Here is a 26,822-nt window from a genome sequence, read left to right as displayed (position 1 = left end):
ACAGGCGCAAAATCATGTGGCCTGATGTTACCAGAAAGACTTCTTGTGGCTTACAGAACTCGTGTGCGAGCGCGCGTGCGTGTCTGTGTGGGAGGGATTGTGTTGGGGGTATGGCTTTGACCAAACCTAAAATCCCTTAAATCTTTTCCTTTTCTGTCTGTTTCTCACGCTCACATGCCTACACACACACACACACACACGACTTATCAACTGGTTACTGAATATTGATCAAAACACTTGACCGTCTTGATGTTTCCCTCTCATAGAAGCCGTTTCATCATCTGCCTGCAGAGGGCCACTCTACTACACTAGTCTGGGGTCTTAGAGAAAACCGTGTCAGTGCGCTCTCTCTTAGCCTCTCTCTCTCTCTCATACTCTCACACACACACACACACTATCCAGTGTCTCTTCATCAACAGCACAAATATAAGACACTTTAACCTCCAGAGACATTTCCTTGTCTTCCGCTATGGGTTTCATATGACAGTTGAAGAGGTGTGAATTATGCATAGCACCCACACGTGCTAATGCCAGTTAAATGTGCATAAATATTTACCGCCATGACTTATTCAAGCAGCTTGTTCAGACTTCATTAATATTTATAAAGTCCAAATAACAAGCAGATGAATGCAGACATAAAACAGCCTAGATATTCAACCCCAATCAAATCTATTACGTTAGGAGAACTCCACAGTATCATTAGATAGGGAGCTAGGACTAAAATGTAGAATGACATACATAATACCCACTGAATAGGGATATAATTTTTGCACAGAAATACAGTAGTGTTCAAGCACAAGGCTTGGCCGAGTGTAAATGGGGCTATGTGGTTACATGTTGGTCCTTAGGACAACCTTTCACCACAAAGTGGTCAGACACATGCTAATCAATCAAAAGAAAAAATCATGTTGGTGAAAAGCATGGATGACTCAAGTCCTCTCAGTATGGGGTTAACAGTAGTGATGGGCAAATGAAGCTTTGGTGAACCACTGAACCACAGCAGTATGAACCTAGCTGAAAAGCAAAAAGATGGCCGCTACGCATACATTTTTCAACATAAAAGTCCTTACCTTACATGTGGCGGCCATATTGTTTTTTTTTTTTCCATTAGTGTCGCTAGCTTCACACTGATGTGGTTTAGTGGTTCACCAAAGCTTCATTTGCCCATCACTAGTTAACAGGAGAAGAGAAGACAAGGTCAATGTGTCCATTTTTCTCTCTGTACACATTCTTTTTTCTCTTTCAACCTTTCACCTTGTCCATCTCCCTCTCTTTTTTTCAGTCCCTCCACCCACACACACACACTTTCATCCCACATCACTCTCTCCCAGGCCAGCTCAGCATCTGGTGTGTGTATATGGATCACAGCAGAGGAAAAACAGCCACGGGAAGGGCAGCTCCACCCAACCTCTCCACCATGCCCATGATGCCCTCTTCTTCTGTGCCCTGTGCCTCAGCTAAGAGCAAGCGAGCTCATAGGACTCCTGACATGCACACATGGCCAGACAGAACTAATCCCCAAGGGCTGGCTGAGAGCACTACAGTTGGGTCTGACATGGGGAGGGGGCGGAGAGAGCCAAACTGACTGAAAAGGGACAGCTTCCATCTGGTGTGATCTGCTGACTCACCCCGAACCAATTTATGCCCAATGTCAGACATATTACACGTATCAATTTAATTTGCAAAGAAGAAACTAAGCAGTCAATAAATCATCCTGCCAAGGAGAAACTGCTGCCTGAGAAAATGCAAACACGGCAATAGACATCTAGCCCTCAGAGTCCAGAGATTCGCTGTAAATCCTTCCCAGGTATTTCGATGCCATCGGGTCACCATATGGTTTATGACCAGAGGGCAACTCATGTGATCTAGTCTGCTGGCTGGCATTCAGCACAGCAGCATGGCTGATGTAAACACCTCCAGCAGATTATGCCTTAAGCTGGTAGATCTCTGCCGCACAGCTCAGAGTCAGTCAACAGGAGGAGAGGACTGACTGTGGGAAGGCAAGAGACAGAAAAACAAGGGAAAAAAAGGCAAATATAACCTGAGGTTGGCCCATCAAGTGGCACAAGAGACTTATAGTAGACACAAAGTGAGTGAATGATTCATTTATGAAAGGAAGAAAAGAAATGGCATGCAATTACTGCATGCAAACAACCCCCACCCACAGAGAGGTGAACACAAAGGGAATCGCCATGGTGACAGCCATGGGGGATTAAATCTAACAGTCCAAGCACATTCCAGATCACCTTGGAGGACAGAGAGAGAAAATAAATAGAGTGAGAGACAGAAAGAAAGAGTGAAAGAAAGAGGAGAGCGAGGATGCTGAAATATAATTCCCTCCCGGCGTGAATATTGAGAGTGTCGGATGCCTGTACACTCTGCTGTGGAAATGGGCCTGGACGCAGACTGGCAGGAGGCCCAGCTGCATTAGGTTGCCCTCGATACACCGAGCTGCTTTTTCAACACTCTCATGTAGTGTAGTTGGGCATAATATTGCAGTGTACCTGTGGCCCTGACACCCGTGCAATTGAGCTGATGTTTGTGTTTATCATGTTTAGACAGACAGCCAGAGACCCCCTCCTTCCTTCCCAAATGTACCCCAAACTGTTCAAGTCATAGCGCTGGCTGTTGTTTATGTCAGCGTGTACTAGAGGAGCAAGAGAAAGGGAGAGAGAGAGATGGAGAGATAGAGAGATGTGGGGGTTACTGGAGCTCATGTCTTGGCCTGGTACTGCTGTGTGTTACAGGTAAAGACAGAGTTAATGGAAACACTCTCAATTATTACTGAGATCAGATCGTCTTTCAGTGTGACAGGCATCCCTCTATAGAGCACAGCTAACCTTGCGGCCACCCACAGAGCCTCACAAAGGGAGCACTTTCCCACAAGGGCCCCTTATTACAGCATTCAGGTAGGGAGGGGGAGAGGTCAGATAGACAGACTAAATATAATCTCATATGTAGAATAGCCTGGCCTATATAGTCTAGATGTAATCAATTAAGTCTAGCTAAGACGAAAGATGAGGAAATCTACACCCCAAAGTCAAGATAACGGTCTTGGGGGATTGGCACAGATTCGAGACGGAGAGATAAAATATTAATGTTAAATACATCATTAGTATTTAACTTCTCAGTCATCTCAGACATCTGAAGGCCAAATATCAATGCTATGGTGCCACTGGTGCAACCTCTTTTGTTGGCTGTTTGTTTTGGCTGCTACAAGCACTTGCAATCCATCATGTAGCCACGACAACAGGCTGGTCAAAAGAAGAGATTTCAAATGCATTCATGCATACTGTACAAAGTTTCTTTGATTTTACATTGAGATGAAAGGAGACTAGCTCTAGCATTTGAAACTCAGTAGTAGATGATCAATTGTAGCCTGGGCCTGCCCACCTAGCATCACCACTCATTTGCATTTCACTGAGGGAAGTACATGTAGTTGTGTCTGGTGAAACCAGGCCCATAAAACATCATTATTCAGAGTTAGGATGCTAAACTCCCGAAACCATCACCTATGATACAATTCCCTTGAAGCCCTTTGGATTTTCTTAAGTACAATTTATTGAGACTCAATAAAAACAGAAGAGATAGGCTGATGCCTGGCTTCATGGGATGATATAACTGATGTATTATCTTTATAATTGTATTATCCCTCATATGAAATCATATGGAGGAACAAGGATATACATTGGGCAGCCGTGGCCCACTGGTTAGCACTCTGGACTTGTAACCGGAGGGTTGCCGGTTCGAGCCCCGACCAGTGGGCCGCGGCTGAAGTGCCCTTGAGCAAGGCACCTAACCCCTCACTGCTCCCCGAGCGCCGCCGTTAAAGCAGGCAGCTCACTGCGCTGGGATTAGTGTGTGCTTCACCTCACTGTGTGTTCACTGTGTGCAGTGTGTTTCACTAATTCACCGATTGGGTTAAATGCAGAGACCAAATTTCCCTCACGGGAACAAAAAAGTATATATACTTATACATCATCTGCCATGCATGGTCTGGGTACGTTCAATTCATAGCCAATGAGGAAAAAGCTCATAGCATTAAAAAAAAAAATCTAGACTACGGATTCAGGCTGAATAGATAAGCGAGCGAGTCCATGAGATGTTTTTTTGTTTATTTGTTTAAAAAAAAGAGCTGAAAATGACTGAATGGTTTGTTACCTGGGGATAACTGCTGCGAGACCTCACTGAGTAACTGACACAGCAGTGTGTGAGTGTGGAGCATGAGCAGACCAACAGCCACACACAGCCATGCAGGCCGAGGGCTGAGCTGAGGGGAGCGATCCCAATCCCCATCCACGTCCTCACATGGCTTGAGCTCTCTCCAGCAGGCCAACCCCAGCGTTGCACACTGGCTGAAGCTGCGCTGAAACTGCTGACAGGGCCGGGTGACCTGTTGAGAGGTCATCCTGCACACAACAGGAAACCCTCTCCTCTGCTCAAATTCCACCATTAAATACTATCTCACACAAAAAAAGAAATCCATGCAAATCAATAGGCGTGTAGATCTTTAAACATTGATGAATCTCCAGCATTTTGGTTGCCTTTGTCTATTTCCAGGGTCCACAGAGGATCTACGGGAGGTGTTCTTGTGCAGTGTGAGAGGAAAATCAAGGTCAGAAGAGAAGCTTCCAGAAGCAGAGGGCACACGAGCAAACACGCAGCTGCAGTTCTGACATGTGTTCTCTCTCTCTCTCTCTCTCTCTCTCTCTCTCTCTCTCTCACGAGCGTCCAGACCTGCTTTGGCTGAGGTAATAATACCACAAAAGTCTGCTGTGTGCTTCTCGAGCCCATGCATTACCCTTGTCTTCTTCGGCGCCCTGTTTTCTCCCTGCATCCATCAATCTCCCCACTAAGGAGCTCAGCTGCTCTCCTGGGCCCCCCTCCGCCTCTGTGAGAAGCAGGGAGATGGAGCACCACGCTCCAACCTCCTGCTCCCTCCCCCACACCACCCCTCCCTCTGGGTCTGGCATCTTTCATCTCTGTCGTAAATCATGTCCTGGGCCAGATCATTAAATAAATGTCAATTATTATGTTAATATTTAATTACTTTCCCTTTATAAATCACATTTGCAAAGCATATGAGCTTGGGGTTAGAATATTTGATTAATGGGAGTGAATACAATGAAATTGATCACATCAATACTGTAATTAATTGCTTATCTGGGTCTTTTTTTGTGATGCTGGGGTGATTAGTGATCATAGCAACACAAAATGGGAGAGCCAGTTCAATAGAACTTGGGACTGGTGTCACATGGGTGAATATGATAACATTAGATAAAGCCAAACTCCACACAGACCAGTTGGATAGAGTGGATCAATGAGCCCTGTGGCCAAATGAAGAGCCACCCAGCGAAATGCATCAGGGAGCAGAGATCTGATTGTGGCATTTTAAAACCAGCTGGGGTTTTCCTTACTCTCTAACAACATATGGTGATCATTTTTGGAATGATTACAGTTTATTTTCCATTATTTTCTACATACTGGACCTTTAATATCCATTTCTATACAAATCTCAAGCTTTTTATGTGCGCACCATTATTTTTGCACCAAATCTTCATCGTACTTAAAGGACCAGTATGTAGGAAATAATGGAAAATAAACTGTAACCATTACAAAAATGATCACCATATGTTGTCAGAGAGTAAGGAAACACGATGAATTGATAATTATATATTGATGAATTATATTAATAATGGGCTAACGCGTCCTCCTATTTGTGTTGCCAAATTAGCAAAGGCCAACTGTCAACAGCTGTCAGTTGTAGTCATGAACGCCTACAAGAGGCAGGCAAATTTCCAAAATTAAAACAATAAACAAATTAAGTGGACATCGGAGGAGCTTCCTGAGATGGTGACGTCTTCGTCAAACGAAGAATATCAAGTCTGACGCAGAGCTGGCCATATTTCTCCACAACAGGTAGCCTAGGCTAAACTTCATCTGCATCGCTAACTTCAGCTAAATATGTTACGTTGGTTAGAGAGGTATTTTTTGTTTTCACTGTTTCCGTAATGTGTAGCTGGGTCATGGTTGGAGAAACGTTAAAGCAGCTGCAGGTCAACTAACGTTAGCTAAGTCTTCATTACATCTGGCAACCAAAGATTCTAGAACAGAGCTCTCAGGTTCTCCCCTACCTTGGTGGTGTCATCATGTGACCGCTGATAGCGTTTCCAGCGGCATCCATAGATCCCCGTCAGACATGACAAACAGAGCTGCCTCTCGTAGACTTGCAGGGGTTGGTGCTTCACCATGCTCCTTCAGTCGGTCCTCCACCCCACCACACTAACATCCCATTCAGATCTGCCAATCCTGGGTGAACACAAAACATGAGGCACATAGAATTGTTATTGTATGGACCAAAGATTCTAGAATCTTTGGTATGGACAACAGTGAGTTGGGGGCCAACCGAACTGTTTTTTTTTTTTTTAAATGACAACATTCTACAGTATGTCTGTTAAAAGCTAGCAAATGATGAGTCTTATTGGAAGATGTAGGCCTATTTAGACAGACCGGCTAAATTACACAAGTGCTGTAGATCCTATGGAAATACCCTTATTCACACATAGATTAAATATAGCACTAGGAAACAAGACACCTTAAAACCAGAGTCCTAGAGATCTATCTATAAGGCTCTGCTTAAAACTATTTACTGAAACTGAACAGAGCACACAAGACAGATTATTCACTTCATCCAAATGAACATATTTATTCTTAAAAAAAAGAAGTAATTTCTACTGAGGGAACCAAATCATCCAATCACCACCCGTGAGCCCCTCTAATCAGAGTTCCCGTACATGACTAATCATTTTCAATGCTCACCCGTCTAATCAGCATGTCACACAAACACCAGTGAGTCAGCCACACAACATCTTATTACATGTGTCACACTCCCACCAAGATTCAACATCTGCACTGCAGGCCTCAGCAAGCAGCTCCATGAAGTTTAGGGAATGAACTATAAGCCTACCTTTAGCCTGCTTTCAATGAGCTAATAGGCTACCGTTTCAAACCCAACTTGTGCTGACTTTGATCAATGAGAGTTTTTGCAGAGTGACTTGTATGCAGGCAATCATGCACGAGTTCAAAGGGTTCACACATCACTGGCCATAATGACTTTGTTTTTTTTCCCCAGAGGTTGATGGTGGGCTGGGAATTCTGGTCCCCACTAGCTCTGGCCTGCATGCAGGTCTCCTCTCTCCTCGGGGGCCTCCTGCTTATCAGACTCCCCACAGCAGTCCAAACGCCAGTCAGGCCCCTGGAGGGAGCGAGGCACACTGTAGCATGCAGGCCCTCATTTGCTTCTCACCAGAGGCCAGAGCCTCTTCACATCACTGCTTACTAGGAATCGAACAGCCTTGCCATCTATTGGGCTCCCAATGCTCCATATGTGAAAAAATCATATTCATATTTTAATTATATATAGTATGCTTGATAACAGTGTGTTTACAAACATAACTATGGCCCCTTTCCTATAGTTCCAAAGAAAAATTATTTATCTTTTTAAAGCGTGCTGAAGGGCATCAAGCCATTTTAGTACAAAATGTAAGCTCTTCACTGCAGATTGATCATGGAAATATTGTACATGACAGGAGTAATTACTAAATGTCTTTTAAAGACCTTTTCCATATAGGGCATTCTAACAGTAATTTCAAAAAATACATTCTCCTTCAGAGACACACACACAGATGGCTAAAGTGATGGACAGGAATGCTAATGTTCAGCTTCCTCTTAGGCAGCTCTCAATCTCAGATTGGCATCGGAGTGTGACAGCTCAATGCTCTTAACTCTGCAAAGGCTCTGCAAACAGCAGAACAATCTGCTTTTTTATTCCACATACCCAGACAGTGAAGGGGACAGTACATTTTAAGAAGACAAAATGTATTCAATACAGCAGGATATCCTGATTAAACTATATTCCATGGCCCTATAGACCAGATTTGACCTACTCTGTCCAGGTAAGCCATCAAGATGAATAAAACATTCCTATGTAGGGGCTAACATTTGCAAGCTTTTTAGCATTTGATATACAAGTACACAGATAACGAAAATAGGTATAATAATATGCTAATGGTTCTCTGTTTTTAGCACAGCTGACTACAAACAAGGCCCAGGGACAACTTATCCCTTCCCAAACTAAAAAGAAATGGGAAACAACAGCAGTGGTTGCTTTCTCACCACACCCTGCGTGACTGCTTGCATAAGACCTTGTTAAGCACACAGGTCATATAATGATAAGGATTAGCCAATGTTGATATGATTAAGTGATGACATACAGTCATCCCTTTGTCTGGGCATGCACTCTTGCTCAAGGAAAAATAGGAAAAGGCAAAACAAGTGGTTATGCAATTGCAATACAGGTTGGATAACACCATAGCTGGGGTAAATGGAAGGAGAGAAAGTCTGCTTTGCCCAACATGATGAATCAAATGCTTTAGTTTGTTTATCTCTACCTGTGTCTGCTTTTCACCCTGAGCTATTACACAGCACAGAATGGGGCCAACAAGTGTTTCACTGCTGTTACCCATTCAGAATGGATATGGACAGAGTGGGCTTCCCTTTCCTGTCTGAAGAGGCCATCACTTCTTTCCTAAAGCCAGAGGTCAAATGAAAGGCTTCCTCATGCGCATGTCAAACCGTCCCACTCAGAGCAGCTGCAAACTGCAAACAGGCAGGAGGCAGAAGAGAGAAGAGGGGGAACCATGCGAGTCGTGAAGGAGGAATGGAACTGTGGTCTCTCATTCTGCTGCCTCAGTTCCTGCTCATACGAAAACCCAGAGACAAACACGCCAGAGTGGAGGAAACGCTTCAGCACTTTCTGACAATAATAAGCCCTGTTTGAAATGCTCCAGAAGGGTGGGGAGCGGAGCTGTAGCTCCTCCAGACTGACCAGAGGCTATGAGCCGGGCAGGGCGGGGTGCCCCGACGGAGGGGCACTGGACTGAAACCAGCTCCCTCATGTGTGCTGGCAGCCACTCAAGTCTACCAGGATATCAGGCATGACAGGTGCATTGAGTCCAGGACAACATCTGCCTGGAGTATCCATGAACACAACAGAATGTACATACCTGAAAGGGGCTCTGACTGGAATGGACAGAGAGGCAATGGGAAAGCATTCTATGACACTCTGACAGAGAACGTGGCAATTTAGACATATTTAAACATTTCTAGGGGCCCTAATATGAATGATCGGCAAAAAGCTAATCATTTTGCTGATTTAATACCATGAGCAAGATCATAAGCACTGACATGGGTGGGTAAGTGCAACGCTCCCACAGGTCACACAATAATACAGTGAGGACTTCGCACCCTGCCCATTATTAGATTAGTACTATTAAAATACTAGAGAGAGTAATACGTTTTGCCCATCAGGCAAAAGTTGAACCAGTACTCACACACTATGACATGTTTTCTGATTGTGATCACAAGAGAAACCCAGGTAAAAAAGTAGTATACTTTAGTGTGTTAGAAATATGACTAAAGTATATGAAGTATAAAGCAAGTATGCTTACACTTTATGTACTTTATGTAAAGTATGTTTAATGTGTACTTTTAGAAAGTATACTTCAAAGTAGATGTTATTAAGTTCAACTTCAGTGTACTAAAATTAAATATACTTATTGTGCAATATTCAAAGTGTTTTTGTAATGTACTTTTTAAAAGTGTACTTTGTTGTTAGTGTATTTTAAATGGTAAAGAAGTTTATTTGGTTTAAGTGTATTCAATTGCTAATACTTAGAGTTGTAATATAGTGTACTTATGGAAAGTATATTTTTTTGGTAGGCCTAATACATTGTTTGTATAGTTTCATAGTCATCTCACCTTTAATAAAATACTAATGCGTGTAGCCTTTAGGCCTGATATGTCAGCCGCATGGATGGCAATGTGCAATAACCTAGCCTAGACACACTGATCTATCTTAGTTTTGGTCATCAAATAATATTTTTTCTTTTGTTGATTTTGCGTCTTAGTAAGGTAGTAGCCTATACGTTTGTGATGTAGTAGAGGTTGTGAGAGGATGAATGTGGCATTTTGTTAAATGTATGGGCAACACAGTTAAATGTATAGGCAGTCCAGTTGACCAATAACATGGCTGTTTGAATTTGAAATGGAGTGGGCAGCAGTGTTGCCAACTTAGCGACTTTGTCGCCATTTTTAGCGAGATTTCAGACCCCCCAAGCGACTTTTTTTTGTAAAAAGCGACTAGCGACAAATCTAGCTACTTTTTCTGCCGTTCTTGGAGACTTTTTGAGAGCTGTGCAAAGCAAATGCAGCAGTTGGGAATAGGTTGGAAATGACTGCTTTTCAGCCACTTAATGCTCATTCTGGTGTATACTATGACAAGATGTACAGAAGTGTAAAGTGTATCAATTACCACAAGTATATTAAATTAAATATATTTAAATTAGGCTCTTAAAGTTGCCCATTTCAGTAGGTCTAGGAGAAAAGCAAACAAGTGTAAAGGGGAATTAAAGGGCCATCACCGTTTTTTTTTTTTTTTTTTTTTTTGGGGTCACGACCTGGTGACGTAATTGATATGTAAATTAGTGTGTGACGTCATCTAGCGACTTTTGGAGCTGGCTTTAGCTACTTTCCATTTGAAATAGTTGGCAACACTGGTGGGCAGATCTGTGCACCTTTCGAGCAAAACGTGGTATGAGCAAACATTAACGTTTTTATACAGTCTATGCTTGTAACTTTATTTGCAAGACAGATGGACTGTAGAGACCAGAAAATGCATAATGCTTACGGGTCCGTATAAGGTTACAGGTTTGTCCAAATTAAAGATACCATAAATTCTAGTCATGCCAGAGACGTTGGTCCTACAGAGCCAGAAGGACTCGTCATATGAGATAACAAGGGCTACCTCACAGAAAGGAGGATGGTGCTAGGCTAGTCACACTTCACATTCATTAGGCATGCTAATGACATTGTAGCTGTTTTGTTTCTTTAATCGTGGAGACATCTTTTAAAATGAGTCTACAGGACAAATTACATGCATTTTATGAAGTAGAACGTTTTTTTCCAACATTGATATTAGAGGGGGAATTAAACCTGGTGTTCTACTAAGTTAGTGCTATGAAGCTTAGGCTACATGATTGATATTATGCCTTGGTTTATGCGATAGATTTAGATTTTTTTAATTATTCGTGTTTGACAGAGCATTCAAGTTCATTTCATGGTAGTGTTTGTAATTTACCTAGTTTTAATCTGTAGCCTAACTATGTTTTTACAGGTGTTCCTGGACAGTTTTGAAACCGAGATGTCTGAACGCCTCAAATAATCAGCAGTAAAGGTAAATATTCTTCATCCAGGACCTTGCTCCATTACTCTTAAAGTATAACTCAAGCCAAAATGCAACCTAGGGTCTTTTTGTGAATGTACCTGAGTCAAACTTTCATTTGAAAGCATAATTAAGTCAGAAGCGCCACCATTAAGCTTGACTGTATTGTTGTTTCTGGGTCAAATGTCATTTTGAATGGGAGTCGTAGGGGCAGAACTATTTTGATACATGATGATTTTGATTCATGCATCAAAATAGTAGGCTAGTGCCCCTACGACTCCCATTTAAAATGCCATTTGACCCGAAAACGATAATACGGTTGTATTGGAAACAAAGGAATCTAAGGTAATCAAATGCAGAAAACAGGGTGGTTGCACTCATATCGGTGCCAAGGTGCACAACGCTTTAAGGAAAGACTACCTGGCCAGGTCTACCCATACCAGGATGGCAAACAGATGGTGTCAATACCAATTTGACCCATAAAAAGTAAATGTCAAATAGGTACAGATAATCTGTATTAATCTCATCATTGCCAATGGATTTCTGTGTAAAATATTGTTTATCTTGTAAAATGTTGTCCATCTTCTTTCTGTTCACAGACAACAGAGACAAATTCTCTAATACCAAGGTCAATGCATTTGACTGCTGTCCAGCCCTGGGTTGCCACCGAAAACTTTATGCATCTTGGACTGGAAGATGGTGTGCTAGTAAGGAAGCTAGCTACCACAGCTTTTGCCACCACATCTCAGTGTTGAGAGGGAAGTTCACTCACTGCACAACTCTACCAGCTGTACCTTTCCTCCTCAGCCATGATCCGTAACCACCATGGTTTTCTTTCTGGGCCAGAAGACTTTGCAAACAAATAAGCAATAAATGATCATGCATTACAAATTTAGCCATGTTAGACTGTTAAGTTGTTGGCTTTTAGGCTGGGTGTCCAGTAAACAATTTCAAGCTTAGAGGGCAAATTCTCTCACCTAGGAGGGTAAACAACTTTTGTTTTTCATGAAATCTGCATTTTGAATTGATGGTCTACCAATAAGGCTGTAGAGTATCGCGACACAATAGTGGCAAAAAGCACTTGCGCGATAAAACATGCATTCGGGTGTATTATATTATATATTATTTCACACACGTATATATTAAATGCGTGCGCGCAAATTCTCTCTGCGCGTGCGCACTCAGAGGAAACTGCTCCCCAAGCATGGAAGAAAATGCTGCGAGCGAGGAGGAATCTGACCAGCGCTCCAAACAGCCACTCGAAATATCTATGCATGTGAAATAATATAATACGCCCAAATGCATGTTTTATCGCGTCACCACATCCAACTTGAAAAGATATGCTCAAGAGATCCATAACTTTCAGAAAAATGTTTTACTTTTGTTATGGATGAATATTATGTTTTGTTTTCATTTTCATTCATGTCAATAAAATGTTTTTCTCCTAATTAAAGTGTAATTTGTCATGTAACAGAATAGGTAGGAGAGTACTAATAGTACAATTTTAAATCACACTAATATTATACTTAAATTGCATGCCTTTATAATGCTTATCTTAAGACTATACTTTTATTAACATAACTGCAAACTTTCAAGGCACTTATTGTAGTCAGGAAGTACATTTGAAGTTAATTTAAAATATTACAGAACCATGCCAAATGAATAGAAATGAGGATGATAAGAGTGTATTCAAAATACACTACTACACTATTATTAGTTGTATTATTACTGTAATGCCTTTTAAGTACATTTCCAATACACTTGGGATGTTACAAAATTGTACTGCGACTGTGTTCCGAATGCTCATAAAATCTCTTTTTGTATAATGTACTTAAGAACACTTAAAGTTTGAAAAAAGTTGTTCCATTTTAGCACACTAATTACACTCAAAGTATAGTCAAGTTGGTATTAAGTTGAACTACACTTCAATACACTTAATTACACTTGGATTTGACGAAAAAAGTACAAACTGTACTTAGTACACTTTCAAAAAAGTATACTTTTAATAGTTTTTTTTTTTTTTTTACCTGGGAATAAACTGCTTTCAGCCACCATTACAATTTCTTGGTGTATCAGATCAAGGATGTGGTTCTAATGACATTGTAAAAAATACTGGCCTTCACTATGAAAAACTGTTTCAAACACCTTAATTAAAATGGCTCTAAAAATGAAATCACTGTACCTTTAATTGTGTAATATAAATAGATGAAATTGAACTCAATCTCCACCATCTTCCCTTGCTTTGACCCCAACAGCCAGAAATGACAATAGCCAATATTGACACAAAGCAGAGTGCAGCACTCCTTGAGTGCCCGAGTATCTGATCTGAATGAGATCATGCCTGGGATGTGTCTCATCTGCTACTGTGAACAAGCACTGGTCTCTTACAGGGCTGTGCTTTACTCATCCTCCACTTTTCATCATCATGTTTCCCTTTTTCTTCCTATTTCCAGAGTGTCTCATTCCCTCTCTCCTCTCACCTCTCCACTGCTGACTCAGCTCCCTGGTGGTGAGCTCACCTCTCTTCCCCACCTGCCTCCCTGGCACCGCCATCTGCCTCTACACACACACACACACACACACTCACCCACTCACACACACATTTCACCCTCTAACTATTTATTCACATGTTCATTTGTCTGAGGGGTTTGTTTACTGCTGTAATATCACTCTAATTTTGAGGTTAAAGTTGTTAACACTCACTAGCTAACGCTTCCTTCCTGTAAATTACAGAGCACAATTGGCCTTTTAAGTAGACACGAATGAAATATGTGGCCCCTTTAAAGTCCATAGTCTTACTCAATTACTAAATAAATGAGAGCAGGTAGGATCACTCCATCATGTTAACTAAACATCAAATAATATGTGGACCAAACCAAATTATATCAGCATATGCATGAAACCATATCACGCCAGAATGTGTACTAAATCACCCACAACAGCTTAGTGTATTAATCACTCTACAATAGCACTGTTATGGAAATACACTAGTACATTACACTACAGCCGCATTGAATACTTAACTGAAACACACCAGGGGACTGAGGTCTCCAAGCAGCAGAAACACAAATGGGTCTTGACAAAGCAACACCATAGAATGTAATTACAATGGTCTACATGCACATTGTGTCTATTCTCAAAAGGTTGTAACAGAACAGGATGTAAGTGTTGACAGGGAAGAATCACATCAAACCCACATCAGGGGTTCATGTTATCAACACTCTCTGCCCACTAACACTTTGATGTCTTAGCTTGGCACCAAATCAGACATGAAGATATCCTCCCTCTGGCACTACATGCTTTTTGCCTTATGTTATCATATAACGGTGCTTTTTGCCTTATGTTATCATATAAAGGCTGTAAGCTGCTACAGGCCCACTCCTCAGAGCCTCATTAAGCATCACCTATGCAAATTACAAAACACAATGGAAGGAATGTGGAAATCAATCTGCAGAGATTTTTCAGACATTAATCCACAAACATGAAAATTAAAATTTCCACATAAAGCAACTTTGGCTGTGAATCAGGTTGTAAAGGCAAGAAGGGTCGTCTAGACCTAAAAGGCTTTTCACAGGAGTCCCACCACATAGTACTGGCTGATGATGAGCATGTGAGAGTGGGACCAGGGCACAGGGCCGGGCTCAGCACGGAAAAAACAGGCGACCAAAAAGGACTGGGTCAGCCTGGGAGGGAAGCGCACTGCATAAAGGCGCCAACATGACTGCGCTGGCACTTTCTGTCACTTGGCACATTTTTTGAGCACTGCTGACAAAAGTAGAACCGAACCGTAATCTGCACGGCAGCAGCGAAAGGGTTCGGCAATGGAGTGCAGGGTTGTATTGTAACAGTGGAATCGAAGTAATGCAACATCAAAAGTGGAGCGTGTCGACCTTGTTCTGGTGCTGATTTGCGGGTTTGTCTGGTCTCAGATCATCCAGTTCTTTGCACATGTCCCTGCACTAATGTGGGTCTGCATAAGATGTCAGTCTCCACAACTGTAGGCCACTCTATTCACTGAATGCCAGACAAGGCTACATCAAGGTTAGATGCTGTACCACTATGCACTTATCAGATTGAAGCCAACAAGCTGCTGAAAGAACAGAATTGGACCTAGATTTATGTGCATCCTAAACAAGCACCTCAGATTAAAAGAGCTCTGATGAGACCTCTGCTTGCATGCTCAATTTCCCATATTGATCCCTCCCTTTAGAGCCAGTGGGATATGGCAGAGGAAGCACACTCACTCTAGGTGTGACCTAATCAGCATGCTAAGGAGGATGCCTACAGAGCCAGGCATCGCAGAAGGCCAATACAAAATACCTGAGAATCTGGACACAGCAGAGGGCCTGGCCACCTGTGGCTGCTGAACATCTCAAACACACATGACCATGCTTTCCATGTCAGCACGGAGGGGATTTCTGCACTAGGGTCAAAACATCTCTTCAATCATTGAGTGAAATATATAAGTGAACATGCACCATTCAGGAAGCCAGTCCTGCTTCATCCACCTTCTGCCCTTGACTGCACATCCAAGGGTGCCATTAGCCAGTCCCTGTCTCTGGCTTTACCTTTAGAGACACTAATGTGAAAAATGACCTCTCACCCAGGTTTGGTCACAGAGTGTACCAATACATTCCTGCACATACAGCGGCTCCAGGACAGAGAGGGAGAGGGAGAGAGAGGGAGGGAGGGAGGGAGAGAGCAAGAGAGAGGCCCAAGGCCCAGCCCTGATTGGATTATAGTGTCAAAGCGGCATTACAAATATTACACTGGTCATGCAATTTCATGTGAAGTGCAGATGTTATTTTTCATGCTAAATGAGTGACTTGCATGGGCACTGTGGCTCCTGGTGGGTCTGACTTGTGGTCTCTATTCAAGATGCAAAGTCTTAACATTTTAAACATGAAATAAATTAAATTACAATAAATGCAAATTAACAAAATATGTAAATAATTATTTTGGTATGACGACCTCAAATATCAGCTGAGCCCACAAAATCCGGTCACCTTCAAAGACAAAGCAAGATAAGCAGAAGGTGAAAACTACAACAGTGTGGCCATTGCTGATCTCTGTGAGATATGGCACTGAGGACAGAGCAGTGGGCTGCGTCTCAGTATTCAGCACATTGCTGTGAAAAGATCTGCACACAACTGTCTGCACATAACATTCTAATCTCTCTGTAGACTGTAGTCTGCAGCGCCAACAGTGTTATGTAATCTGACAAAACACAGAAATTAAGTATAATTTAACATCATACAGGTTAGGTATAACAATGGATTTAATACCTAATGAATCCCAGACCAACAAGTTGGCTAAATTCAAAGCTTGAACACAGATTAATCCGTTTTAGCCATTGTGAGTATGGAGCCAACATATACTGCAGTCTCATGTGGGAATCTGGGGCTTTCACACTTCCACTATGCCTTGTCCCAGTTGCTCTGGGATTTGTTGTGTCTTGAGACCATTTCACCTGTTTAGTGCCAGTATATAAATAAATATATACAATTGAAAAGAAAAGACAAGACCCCCACCTCCTGCTGAATCATTTTTGCATTGGCAAGAGAACAATCAGCACAGCCCAATGTGAAACCCAATCATGTTCTTTTGTGTTGTGAAGGACAAAGCGGGAGCCGTGTAAAGTGACCAGGGGGCTCCAGCGCCAGGGCTGCACAAAGCCTGCTAATCAGGCCAGTGACCAAGCAGAGGGCACACTGCCAAGAGCAGAGACAGCACTCTCCACCATCTTCATCCTGTGAGGTAGGAATGATCAGCTGGTATTTCATCCACCGCTGCCGTCCTGTTAGGCAATTAACAATGACGAAAGGCCATCCTGATTTGACAACAGGATGGCCCAACACATTCTTAAGTTGTTTTTATGAAAAAAAAAAATCCTTTCAAGGCAAAGTAACAGTATGTGCACATTCTTCCTCTTCCCTGAAGTGGGGATTTACTTAGCCCCGCGCCGTCTATGCCTCTGTCACAAAGGCCCGCCCCTGTCTCTACCCAAACATTCTAGAGAGCTACCCCCCCCCAAACTGTAACTAAACTAGCTCATTTCAAAATGTAATGGCAAAATCAAATGGAGTTATTCAGCAGACTTGCTTCAGGCTCACTTATCCTATAATAGCGTAACAATTCAAATACATTGCTAGGAAACCTCTTTTCAGAGGTCTTACGAATTATCTTTACAGAGTGGTTCTCTCATAATATGTCTTGTAACACATAAAATACCAAATGAACATGTCAAAAGGGTTAACAACTGGATTTTTTTCAGCAATGGGTCTGTAAGGGTTCTCCCTCCGATTCACCATCTGATCATGTTCATGTTTTTTTCTGCTACTTGTGCCACTTGTTTCTCTGTTTGCCTTTCCTTTCTGTGTCTCAGCCTTTCCGTTTGCTAGAGAGAATGTGAGGCATTATCCTCTGTTGTGATTGATCCAGTAGGAGATGTAATAAAGTCTAAAACAGCCGTGCACTGCATCAGGGCATTCTAGAGACATTGCGCTCACCTTTGCCCCTACCACCAACAGGAAGTCTCTCTCAAGACCATAAATAAAACTATGGATATATTTATTGTGTAAGCTGCTATTAAGCAGATCTATCTATCTATATTTGTGTGTGTGTGTGTGTGCCTGCTCCCATGATTTAAAAAGCACTGGTCTGATTTACTTCACATTTCCATACAGGTAAAAGGTTGCCCTATCAATCCATGTCATTTCTCTCTTTACAGACCAAATAAAAGGGAGAGGGTGAGAAAATCACAGTAAAATGCTGTCCTTGGCATCATGTGTAGCTTTGGGTGGTAGCGTAACAGTAAACACTGAGACCCGCTCCATGACCACGGCACCATGAGTCAGTGAGTAAATTGTAGAGTGCTGTTGTGTTTGTGTTCCCAGCCTCAAGCCATATCAGAAAACCAAGCTGTCTCACACCCCTCATCAGGCAGATGCCTTCCTCCCCTATGAGACAAGTCATAATTACCCAGGCTCCAAAACAGGCAGCTTCAGCTAACACATTGTACCTAGAGAGTGAAGCAGGCCCTCCATGGCTCTAAGCTGCTATCTTACACGTCCCAGTGTGTGATCACCATTTGCCACAACGCCGCCTGTCTGATTGGGGAGGACAGGGTGTGATTTTGACCCAAGACACCCTGTCCAGATCACAGCAGAGGCAGCAAAAGGCAGAACCAAGAGTGGGAGGCCTGCCTGGTGCTTGGTGATAATTAAAATCAGCAGGAGTACTTATTTGGAAAAGTAACACTGGCAGTGGTGAGTCATAGGAGTCACATGCCATCTACACATACCTGGTGTCCACAAGTAAGCTAAAGGATGACACCCATCAGAGAATTCAACGGAACACATCTAAGGTTGTTGAATCACAGAGTAACTTACAGTATAATATATAAATTGACTACAGTTTGGATGTTGTTGCTGACACATTTCAAATGACCCTGGAGTCTAACAACTCCAGTGACAGTGACAATTTCAATTCCAGCAGATAGTTGTCATGTGAAAGGAAAGATCATTGATTTAGGATTAAATTGAGGGTTTGCAGGTATGAGGACACACACGCCATCTCCAATGAAGATACAAGACATTAACTTACAGATTCCAGATAAGATCACATTTATCTCTCTCTTACACACACACACACACACACACACACACAAGTTCCCAGATTTGTAGTTAATGTGTCTTTAGCTTGCTCTGCTGAGCTGGTCTCCTTGGCTGAGTGTGAGTCTTGGCCCCTACTCTACCACTGTGGATTGGGGCGTGTTGCTGACAGCATGTCTAGTCTATCTGTACATTTCCCACTCAAATTACAAACCTGTTCTGGTGTTTTGATTTGGCAGGGTTTCAGCTTGTTTCAAAATATAATATTTATCACCTGACTTGCATACCGTATTTTCCGGACTATAAGTCGCACCGGAATATAAGTCGCACCAGTCAAAAAAATGTGTCATAAAGAGGAAAAAAACATATATATAAATATATATATATATATATATATATATGTTGCACCTGAGTCGCAGGACCAGCCAAACTATGAAAAAAAAGTGCGACTTATAGTCCGGAAAATACGGTACGTGCTTTTGATAAATACCAGCCCCAAATGAATGATGAATTACTGTGTGGCTAATTTTATTACCCCTCAATTATTCAGGAGAGCTGCTTTATTACAAAGACAATGCTCTGCAGGTGATCCTATAATTACCCTCTCAACCAGCTGTTTCCAGATGTAATGGGTGTTCCCTATAATGTCTGAAAAAGACAAGAACCAGTGTCATGAATGCATTACAGTATGTATCCTGTCCACATGGGGCTAACACACATTTAGACACTGGACTATGCCACTAGGCAACCAGCATCACAAAATACTGAGAATATGAGCCACTTCTATGATCATGTGTTCAAGTGTTAGTCTTGTTTTTATTTAAATTTGTTTAAACACTGACGGACTAACTGGACTTTGGGTTTTAGCCAAAGAAAAATTATTTAGAGGCGTCTCTTCATTATGAAATAGACGCTGATATCGTGACCTAGAGGTAATGTAGCCAAAGTAGCATGTAGACACATGAACACTATTCTGTTGAAAAATAAGACAAAATGAGTCATCAGAAACTATTTATTGGTTGTTAGCCATGCAAGACTCCTCTAGAGGAGTGGGTGGCTTTGTGGAGCAGGTTAAATACAACTGGTTGGCTCAATTTAAGAAGTAGAAGAATTAAAAGATGTTTAAACATGTTTACCCTGTGTCCTGCTCACTGAAAGATCATGGAAAGCTTTATTGGCAGGACCATACTTTGTGTTGCCAAAGCAGAGTGGTAAAATAAAAGTGATATATTTGAGTGAAACTTTAGAATGATTTCTGCTTAACTCTAACTCTGATTATAAGCAGGTGATTCTGATTCACAACTCTTTCTAAGCTGAAATACTCCTGAGAAGAGGTGACATTTTAGTGCAACACTAACATCATCCTTGACATCAAGAGCTTGGCGGCCAAGAGGTAATAACAGGGCCATTCCTCACATTCTACCACTCATGAGAGGTAACAAAGATTCACTACAGCCACCCAGATTAACACACAGACGGTTGCCTTAGTGATGGCTCTTATTATAGTCATCTGGCCTAGCTGTACATCTTGACTCTGTCGTCCCTCTCTAGATTCTTCCAATTTGGCATTCAGTCAGTTGGTGGGAGCAGACATTATTCTGCCCGCATTCCTTTTAGAGTCCTTGCATTGAGTCTGCAGTCCTTACCAAATAACCATTTAGTATTAAACACCAATGTCATTTCAAAGACAAAACAGAGATGATCCTGGTGTGATCTCCATGATTACTGATTCCGGTAAAACACAAACCATACAAATGAGGGTGCTTTTAGCTGTGTGATGATTTTCTGAGACACAACACTGAGCTGTAATCGAGCGTTTTGTGGGACGGAGTCACTGAAAACTACGGGTCAAAAGAGGGAGCACTGCACAGCAGTAAAGCCAGCGCAGTGGGTGAAGGCAAAAAGCACAGGAGATGATTCAGGTGGGTTTGACTTTAATGACGTTCATCTGGGTGTGATCGCAATACCCATACAACAGCTGTTACCAGAATAGATCCGGACCAGGCACGATGCTGAATGCTACATCCCTACTACTAACCTCAATGGCATCACTTAAGAGTATCAACCATTCAGTTGGATTGTACCAACCATGTTTATTGTGTTTAAACTGCAGGAGCGCAGAAACAAAGGGCTTGTGTTCCACATAGGATTTATAAGGTTGCCACAACCCAACTGGTATGTTTCAGAAATTAGGCTAAGCAATGGTTCAAAGTTATTTTTATTCCATTCAGTAGAACTGTAAATACTTAAGCACATTTGTTTTAGCAAGTCATTACACACTGCCATATGAGAGTGGTGTTTGTTCCCCTCAGCATCATTACTTCTGCAAAATGTCTGATTTACAAGCCACAGAAAATGCATGTTTAATTGTCTTAATTGTATGAGCTGCATGATTTACACCTTGAAACGACCTCTATCGCCACAGATATATTTCAAAAGAAGAAACATACAACCCAACGGCACAGCACAGGGTGCTGTAGAGACCACATAGACTCACACAAGCTGTAGGCAGCTAGAGCGGTGCATTGAGGGTTCCGGGCGTTTCCAGTTGAGGTGTGGGATCAACGACTGACAAAATATTAATTTTACCGAGAAAAAAACCAAAGGTTGAATGAACAATTAGTAGCACTAATTCAAACCGCAAAATAAATACAACAGTTTCATTTTAGTGAAACCAATCTTCAGTTCTACTAGAGTGGGTTACCTGTTTAAGGGACAAAACATTAAAAGTACCCCCACAGTCCATCGCATCAGTTCCAGAGCGAGGGCTACTGTGGGCTGACCAAAGGAGGGGCACACTGCCCCGTTTGCCATCACATGACATGGCAAAAGTGTCGTTTAGAAAATAGATCAAACAAAAGACCATCAAAGTACCATATTTGCGTAAATAATAATACTGGAGTGAGTAAGCCGAGCGTGCGCACTCCACTAAATGCACTTACCTCTTTCAAATAAATGGCTCTTTTGTTTGTTCCGCGGTCAGGTGAGCTTGCTGAGGTGTTCTTTGCTCCCCTCTATTCGTCACTGCAATTGTCTGACCAAACGTGAACGTGAACCGGCCAAATATTTTCTGTGAAAGTGTAGCCTCTAAGTTGGGCAACAAATTAAACCGAAGAATTACTGGTAAACTACAGGACATATCCTATTCTTTAAACAGACTGCAATGTAATTATAACCAGTTTGTCCCTCCACGCGCCTTGAATGGTTCAGTGCAATGTTGTAGGTTACCTTCCTTTGTAGATAGTCTCAGTGGCTACCCAAACGGGTATGAGTGCGTGCCTGCTTACACACTAGGCTACTACAGTGTAGACAACCGTAGAGAGACATCTCGGTAAGCATCTCGTCCAGTGAGTATTGGGCGGAGTTAGCGCTGACCTACCAACCAATGATGCGGGAGAGTATTTCTGACACATCGTAGGCCCTGATCTAGCTTTTCTTGGAAACCTCATGGAAACCTATATTTTGGAATGGAAACCGGTTATATTATACTTTTGGCTTATAGGTAAAATAACTTTGTGTGTATGATTTAGAAAGAGAGTAGCCTAATACGTTTTACGAATTCATTTGAATTACACTTGCATGACATCCACGCGCTCTGGAAAAGGGTAGGCCTATATTTGTGAAAACAGCAGCAAAAGGCCTATAGCCTACTGTCAGTATGCTTAGGCTGCTTTGTTTTCAGTAATGCTATTAGCCTACAATATACAATTCACATTATTACTATACATTTATTTTAGGACAAATAACGTAACTTAACTAACCAACTAACTTAATTTAAAGCTGCCTACAGTAGCCTAAACTGAGATCTTGAGATCATGTGAAGGTTAGATTGCTCCAAGTTCCTGTGCTGCTCTTAGGACCAACTTAAAAATAGGCTACGTCCGTTTTATTCTGATTTATGGGCAACGTCATAAAACGTTCATGAAGTCTAGTTCTACATAATTTGTCATGAGGGTAGGTGTAACCGACTAAGACTTGTTTTGTATTGTAAACTAAGCATCATTATTGAATGGATAGGTATCCTGTAACCACGGCAGGCCATGGAAATAAAAATGGTTTTGGGTTGTGATGGCATCAGAGCAGTCTTTATTTATGACTTTAGATAGTATGTTCTGCTTATGCCACCTAGTGGTCATCACCAAATAAACATAGGAATCAAGGATAGGATGGACACATTGGTTGAAATTTGAGTTGTCCTGACCTTGACACAGTCCTTGAAACATCAAAGGAGATGTAGCCTATGGCAGTGGTTCTCAAAGTGGGGTCCATAGCCAAGGGGTCCGCAAAATAATTTGCTTGAAATTATAAAGTTGAGTTTTATCATCATCTACAGATGATGCCCCTTTTCACCCATAAAACTTAGGTCATGAAGAACCATTCCTGCTACTGCTTATCTTGGCTTATTTGTTAGCCAGCTAGCTGATGAATGTGTAGAAATGTTTGAGTTAGTCCATATTGTCAAGTGATGCAAAATCCAAAACTGACAAAAGACGAAGTTGCACATCTGCAAAAAAAACGTGGGATACTGGACCTGTCCACAACTTCAGAGAATACAAATGACATGCTTAATTGTTACGGTTATGAGGGGGTCCTCGGAATATTTTCTCCTCCAAAAGGGGTCCTTGGAACCAAAAACATTAAGAACCCCTAGCCTATGGTATTGGATATTGATATGTTTATTCACAGATTTGACAACATTGTGGATGGATTGTCTTTCCTCAAGTTGGTACTACAAAATATCAGATGAGGAATTGGTAACAGTAAGTAGAGAACAGTTTCATATTTTAACCATGGAAAACCTTTAGTTGGGCTTTGTATCGCGTTAGCCATATTGTATTATTTACCTAAATAGATTAATTTAGAGGAGACATAATCTGTACACCAATTATGTGCAGCATCACATAAAAGACTGATTGATTGAGGGGGCAGAACAGCTTGTTTTCACTCTCTCTGTCTTAATGTACTGTATGCTTTGTGCTCCATATCATGTTTTTCTATGTGTTGCCATTATGTGAAATGCATTGGAGATTGACTTCAAATGTAACACCTGGTGTGTATGATCTTAATGGCAGAGAATGATTCCACTTGAAAACTTTGAAAAAATGTTCCATGGGTGTTTCTTAGAATAATTGAAGACAGATTGAATCTTACCTGTTTAGACACTGGCTACTGGCTGCCAGTGATTGTCAAGTTGCCAAGTTGTAGTTTCATTACTTCAGATTAATTTTATTTTGATTACGTCATTCTTTGACTGGAGTTGAAGGGTTTAAATGTCCACACACACACAGGAAGCCTTTACAGAATATAAGTATATTGTTTACACTAATGTCACCTGCATTTCAAAGGCCCTATAAGCAACTTGGCTCTAACGGAGGAAACAGAAGGGGGAGGTGGGTTACAGGGGGTGGCCGCTAAGCCTGACTTGCAGGGCACTTCCTGTGACATTTTAGTAGTGGCTGAGATGAAGGGGACCCCCTGTTTTGAGCAAACAGCGTCTGCCAGAGCCCCCAGCTGTCTCATTAATCCAAACTGCTCCGTTTGAGAAATGTCAGTCAGGGGACCGGGGCCTAGAGAGAGGTGACTAGAGTGTGTGAGCACAAACACGGGGGGTTTATTTCAGCAAAAGGCAGCATGGGAAACGGTATGGGTTTTAAAGTGTTTTTAAAACACCAAGATGACTTGATGCCTGCTTCGCATGTGTCTGTAGTCTTAAATGTGCTACGTGGAGGTTTATTAATGTTTAAAAAAAGGGCCCAGAAATATAAACACAGAATGTAAAAAAAAAAAACAGTTAGGAAAAAAAGTCTGTTACCCATCTACTGAAGTCAGTATGCAAACCAGTTATCATGGGCACAGCACTCTTGTAATATCACTTTGTACCACATGTTGTGCTGTATTACAGTTTTTTCTGAATGCTTAAACACATTTTTTGTAACTATGGCTTTTTTTGCAAAACTCTACACACAAATGGCAAAACCACTCACTGAGTTCGCAAAACTAAAAGCACAAACACTGCTTTGCACTCAGTTTGCAATTTTGTAACACACACTTTGCACAACTGTAGGCACAATGGCTATTATTTACACTATTTTGCCAACTCTCTGGCACACTTTCTCATGTGAAAACTGTTTTAGATAATTAGTTCACTTTGCAATCAGCCTAAGCACTATAAATAAGCCACAGGTAATGTACAATGGGTACGATGGAGTGAGCAGGAAGAGTGAGAAGAGAAAAAAACAGACAAAAAAATCAGTCTACATGTGGGGATATTGTCATGTCAGGCCTGGATACGTCATTCCAGAATATATTTTTCCCTGTGCCTTGGACTAGGACATTGCATGTGATGTAGACAGAATTTTGAGAGAGACGACCCGATGTAGACTGATTTGTTTTGTCTCAGTGAAATGCTATTTTGTGTTTTGACTTGGAAAAACACACTTGTGTTTGTTTTGATGTGTGTAAATAAACACTAATACTTGAAGTTGGGATCCCTGTATGTTTACAGAACTATGACAAAAGTATGACCTCAAACTGACATAGTCTACCTTGTGAAAGCAAAAGCCAGATGTGTTTTTTCATTCATACCATCAGTGTGTTGTTGGCACATTGTGTGCTTACTATTGTGATGGCTTGTGTTTACTGTTAGATATGAAAACACCATTTTTACGAAGGTGTGAAGAGTTAAGCAAGGTGTGTTAGCTTTTGCAAGAGAACTACAATGTTTTGCTGATTGGGTGAGAGGTTTTGCCATTTGTGTGTAGAGTTTTGCAAAAAAAGCCATAGTTACAAAAAATGTGCTTAAGCAATCAGAAAAAAATGTAAATACAGTCCAGTCAAAGGAGTGGCATGCGGCTGTGTTCAAGAAAATCTGAAGCCTACAGTGCTCCACATAGCACCTTTAACACTGCTGGTGCTCTCTTTCTGGTGACTTGACAGCATTATTTTTTGATAACTAATGTATTAGAACTGATAGATGCAACAATGCACTGAACACAAGTACACCATATGCGTGTAGGTCTACAGATTATGGATAAGTTACCATGAGTACATAAAGTGATATATAACCATGCTCAAAGATGTGTATTAGAGACAATGATGACATCAAGTTCATCTTTGAAGGGTTTTCTGGAGGTTGTCTCTGTGTTATACTGCTCCCTGCTTAGTGATATATATGTATTACATATTACATTTTATACAACTGGTACTTAAAATAATTGCTCATCCATTACTATGAGTTATCATCAAACAATACTTTCATATCCACTAATATATAATACGTATATTAGTGGATATACACATTTTATATATAATATTATATATATATATATATTATATCACTGATTTTAATATATTAGAAGTGGGTGAATACACATTGTTAAACTTAAACATCTTTTTTACATTTACATCTCATTAGATGCAGTAATGCAGTGAACTCCAATTTAAGCTGGAGGTGAGCTAGAAATGACCTCGGAGCCCTCCAGCCAAATCAAATCTAGACATTAAACTAAATATGCGCTCTTAACTGTGTCTGCATCAAAAGTTCCTGACCTTAATTAAAGTCTGACTCTCCTGAGGCTCTTACAATTAAAGGCCTCGTATAATTTTCAAAGTTTGTGTGCGTGCGTACGTGTGTGAGAGAGGGAGTGAAAGAGAGAGAGAGAGAGAGAGATATAGAGGCAAGTCCACATAGACATTTTGATTTCTTGTTCTCAGTAATTTCTTGTATTTCTTAGTCTATTATATATGGCCACTTTATAGAAATGTCTTTTTAGATTTGAATTGAGTTTTTCAGAGACAGGGAGAGTGAGTGAGTGAGTGAGTGAGTGAGAGAGTGTATACAGGTAGCCCATGTTTATGATTCCATTACCACTAGGGGGCTTCCTCAGCACACGTTCACATTAGCTGTGGGGAAAATCTTTCCTAAGATT

The 26,822-nt window shown here is 41.4% G+C and overlaps 1 protein-coding gene across 6 annotated transcripts in view; it reads right to left on the bottom strand.

Annotated features, from left to right (window-relative positions):
• Positions 1-22,210, bottom strand: part of gdpd5b (glycerophosphodiester phosphodiesterase domain containing 5b) — a 42,425-nt gene extending 20,215 nt beyond the window's left edge. For 3 of the 6 annotated variants that reach the window (XR_007195813.1, XR_007195814.1, XM_048264205.1), the window contains exons 1-2: positions 21,837-22,197; positions 6,135-6,309 (exon numbers count right to left, since the gene is read on the bottom strand). Coding sequence is in view for 4 of the 6 variants with exons in the window: in XM_048264205.1 (XP_048120162.1) it covers positions 6,135-6,251 (117 nt within the window). In the remaining 2 variants the exon portion in view is untranslated. Of the gene's footprint in view, positions 1-6,134; positions 6,310-21,836 lie in introns of all 6 variants that reach the window. The other 3 variants (XM_048264201.1, XM_048264202.1, XM_048264203.1) reach the window with 3 other exon arrangements.
• Positions 22,211-26,822: the final 4,612 nt, after the last annotated feature.

This window comes from Alosa alosa, chromosome 15 (assembly GCF_017589495.1).
Source record: "Alosa alosa isolate M-15738 ecotype Scorff River chromosome 15, AALO_Geno_1.1, whole genome shotgun sequence".
Lineage (NCBI taxonomy): Eukaryota > Metazoa > Chordata > Actinopteri > Clupeiformes > Clupeidae > Alosa > Alosa alosa.
The sequence above is the reverse complement of the archived record's forward strand: the minus strand, read 5'-3'. Positions and strand labels throughout refer to the sequence as shown.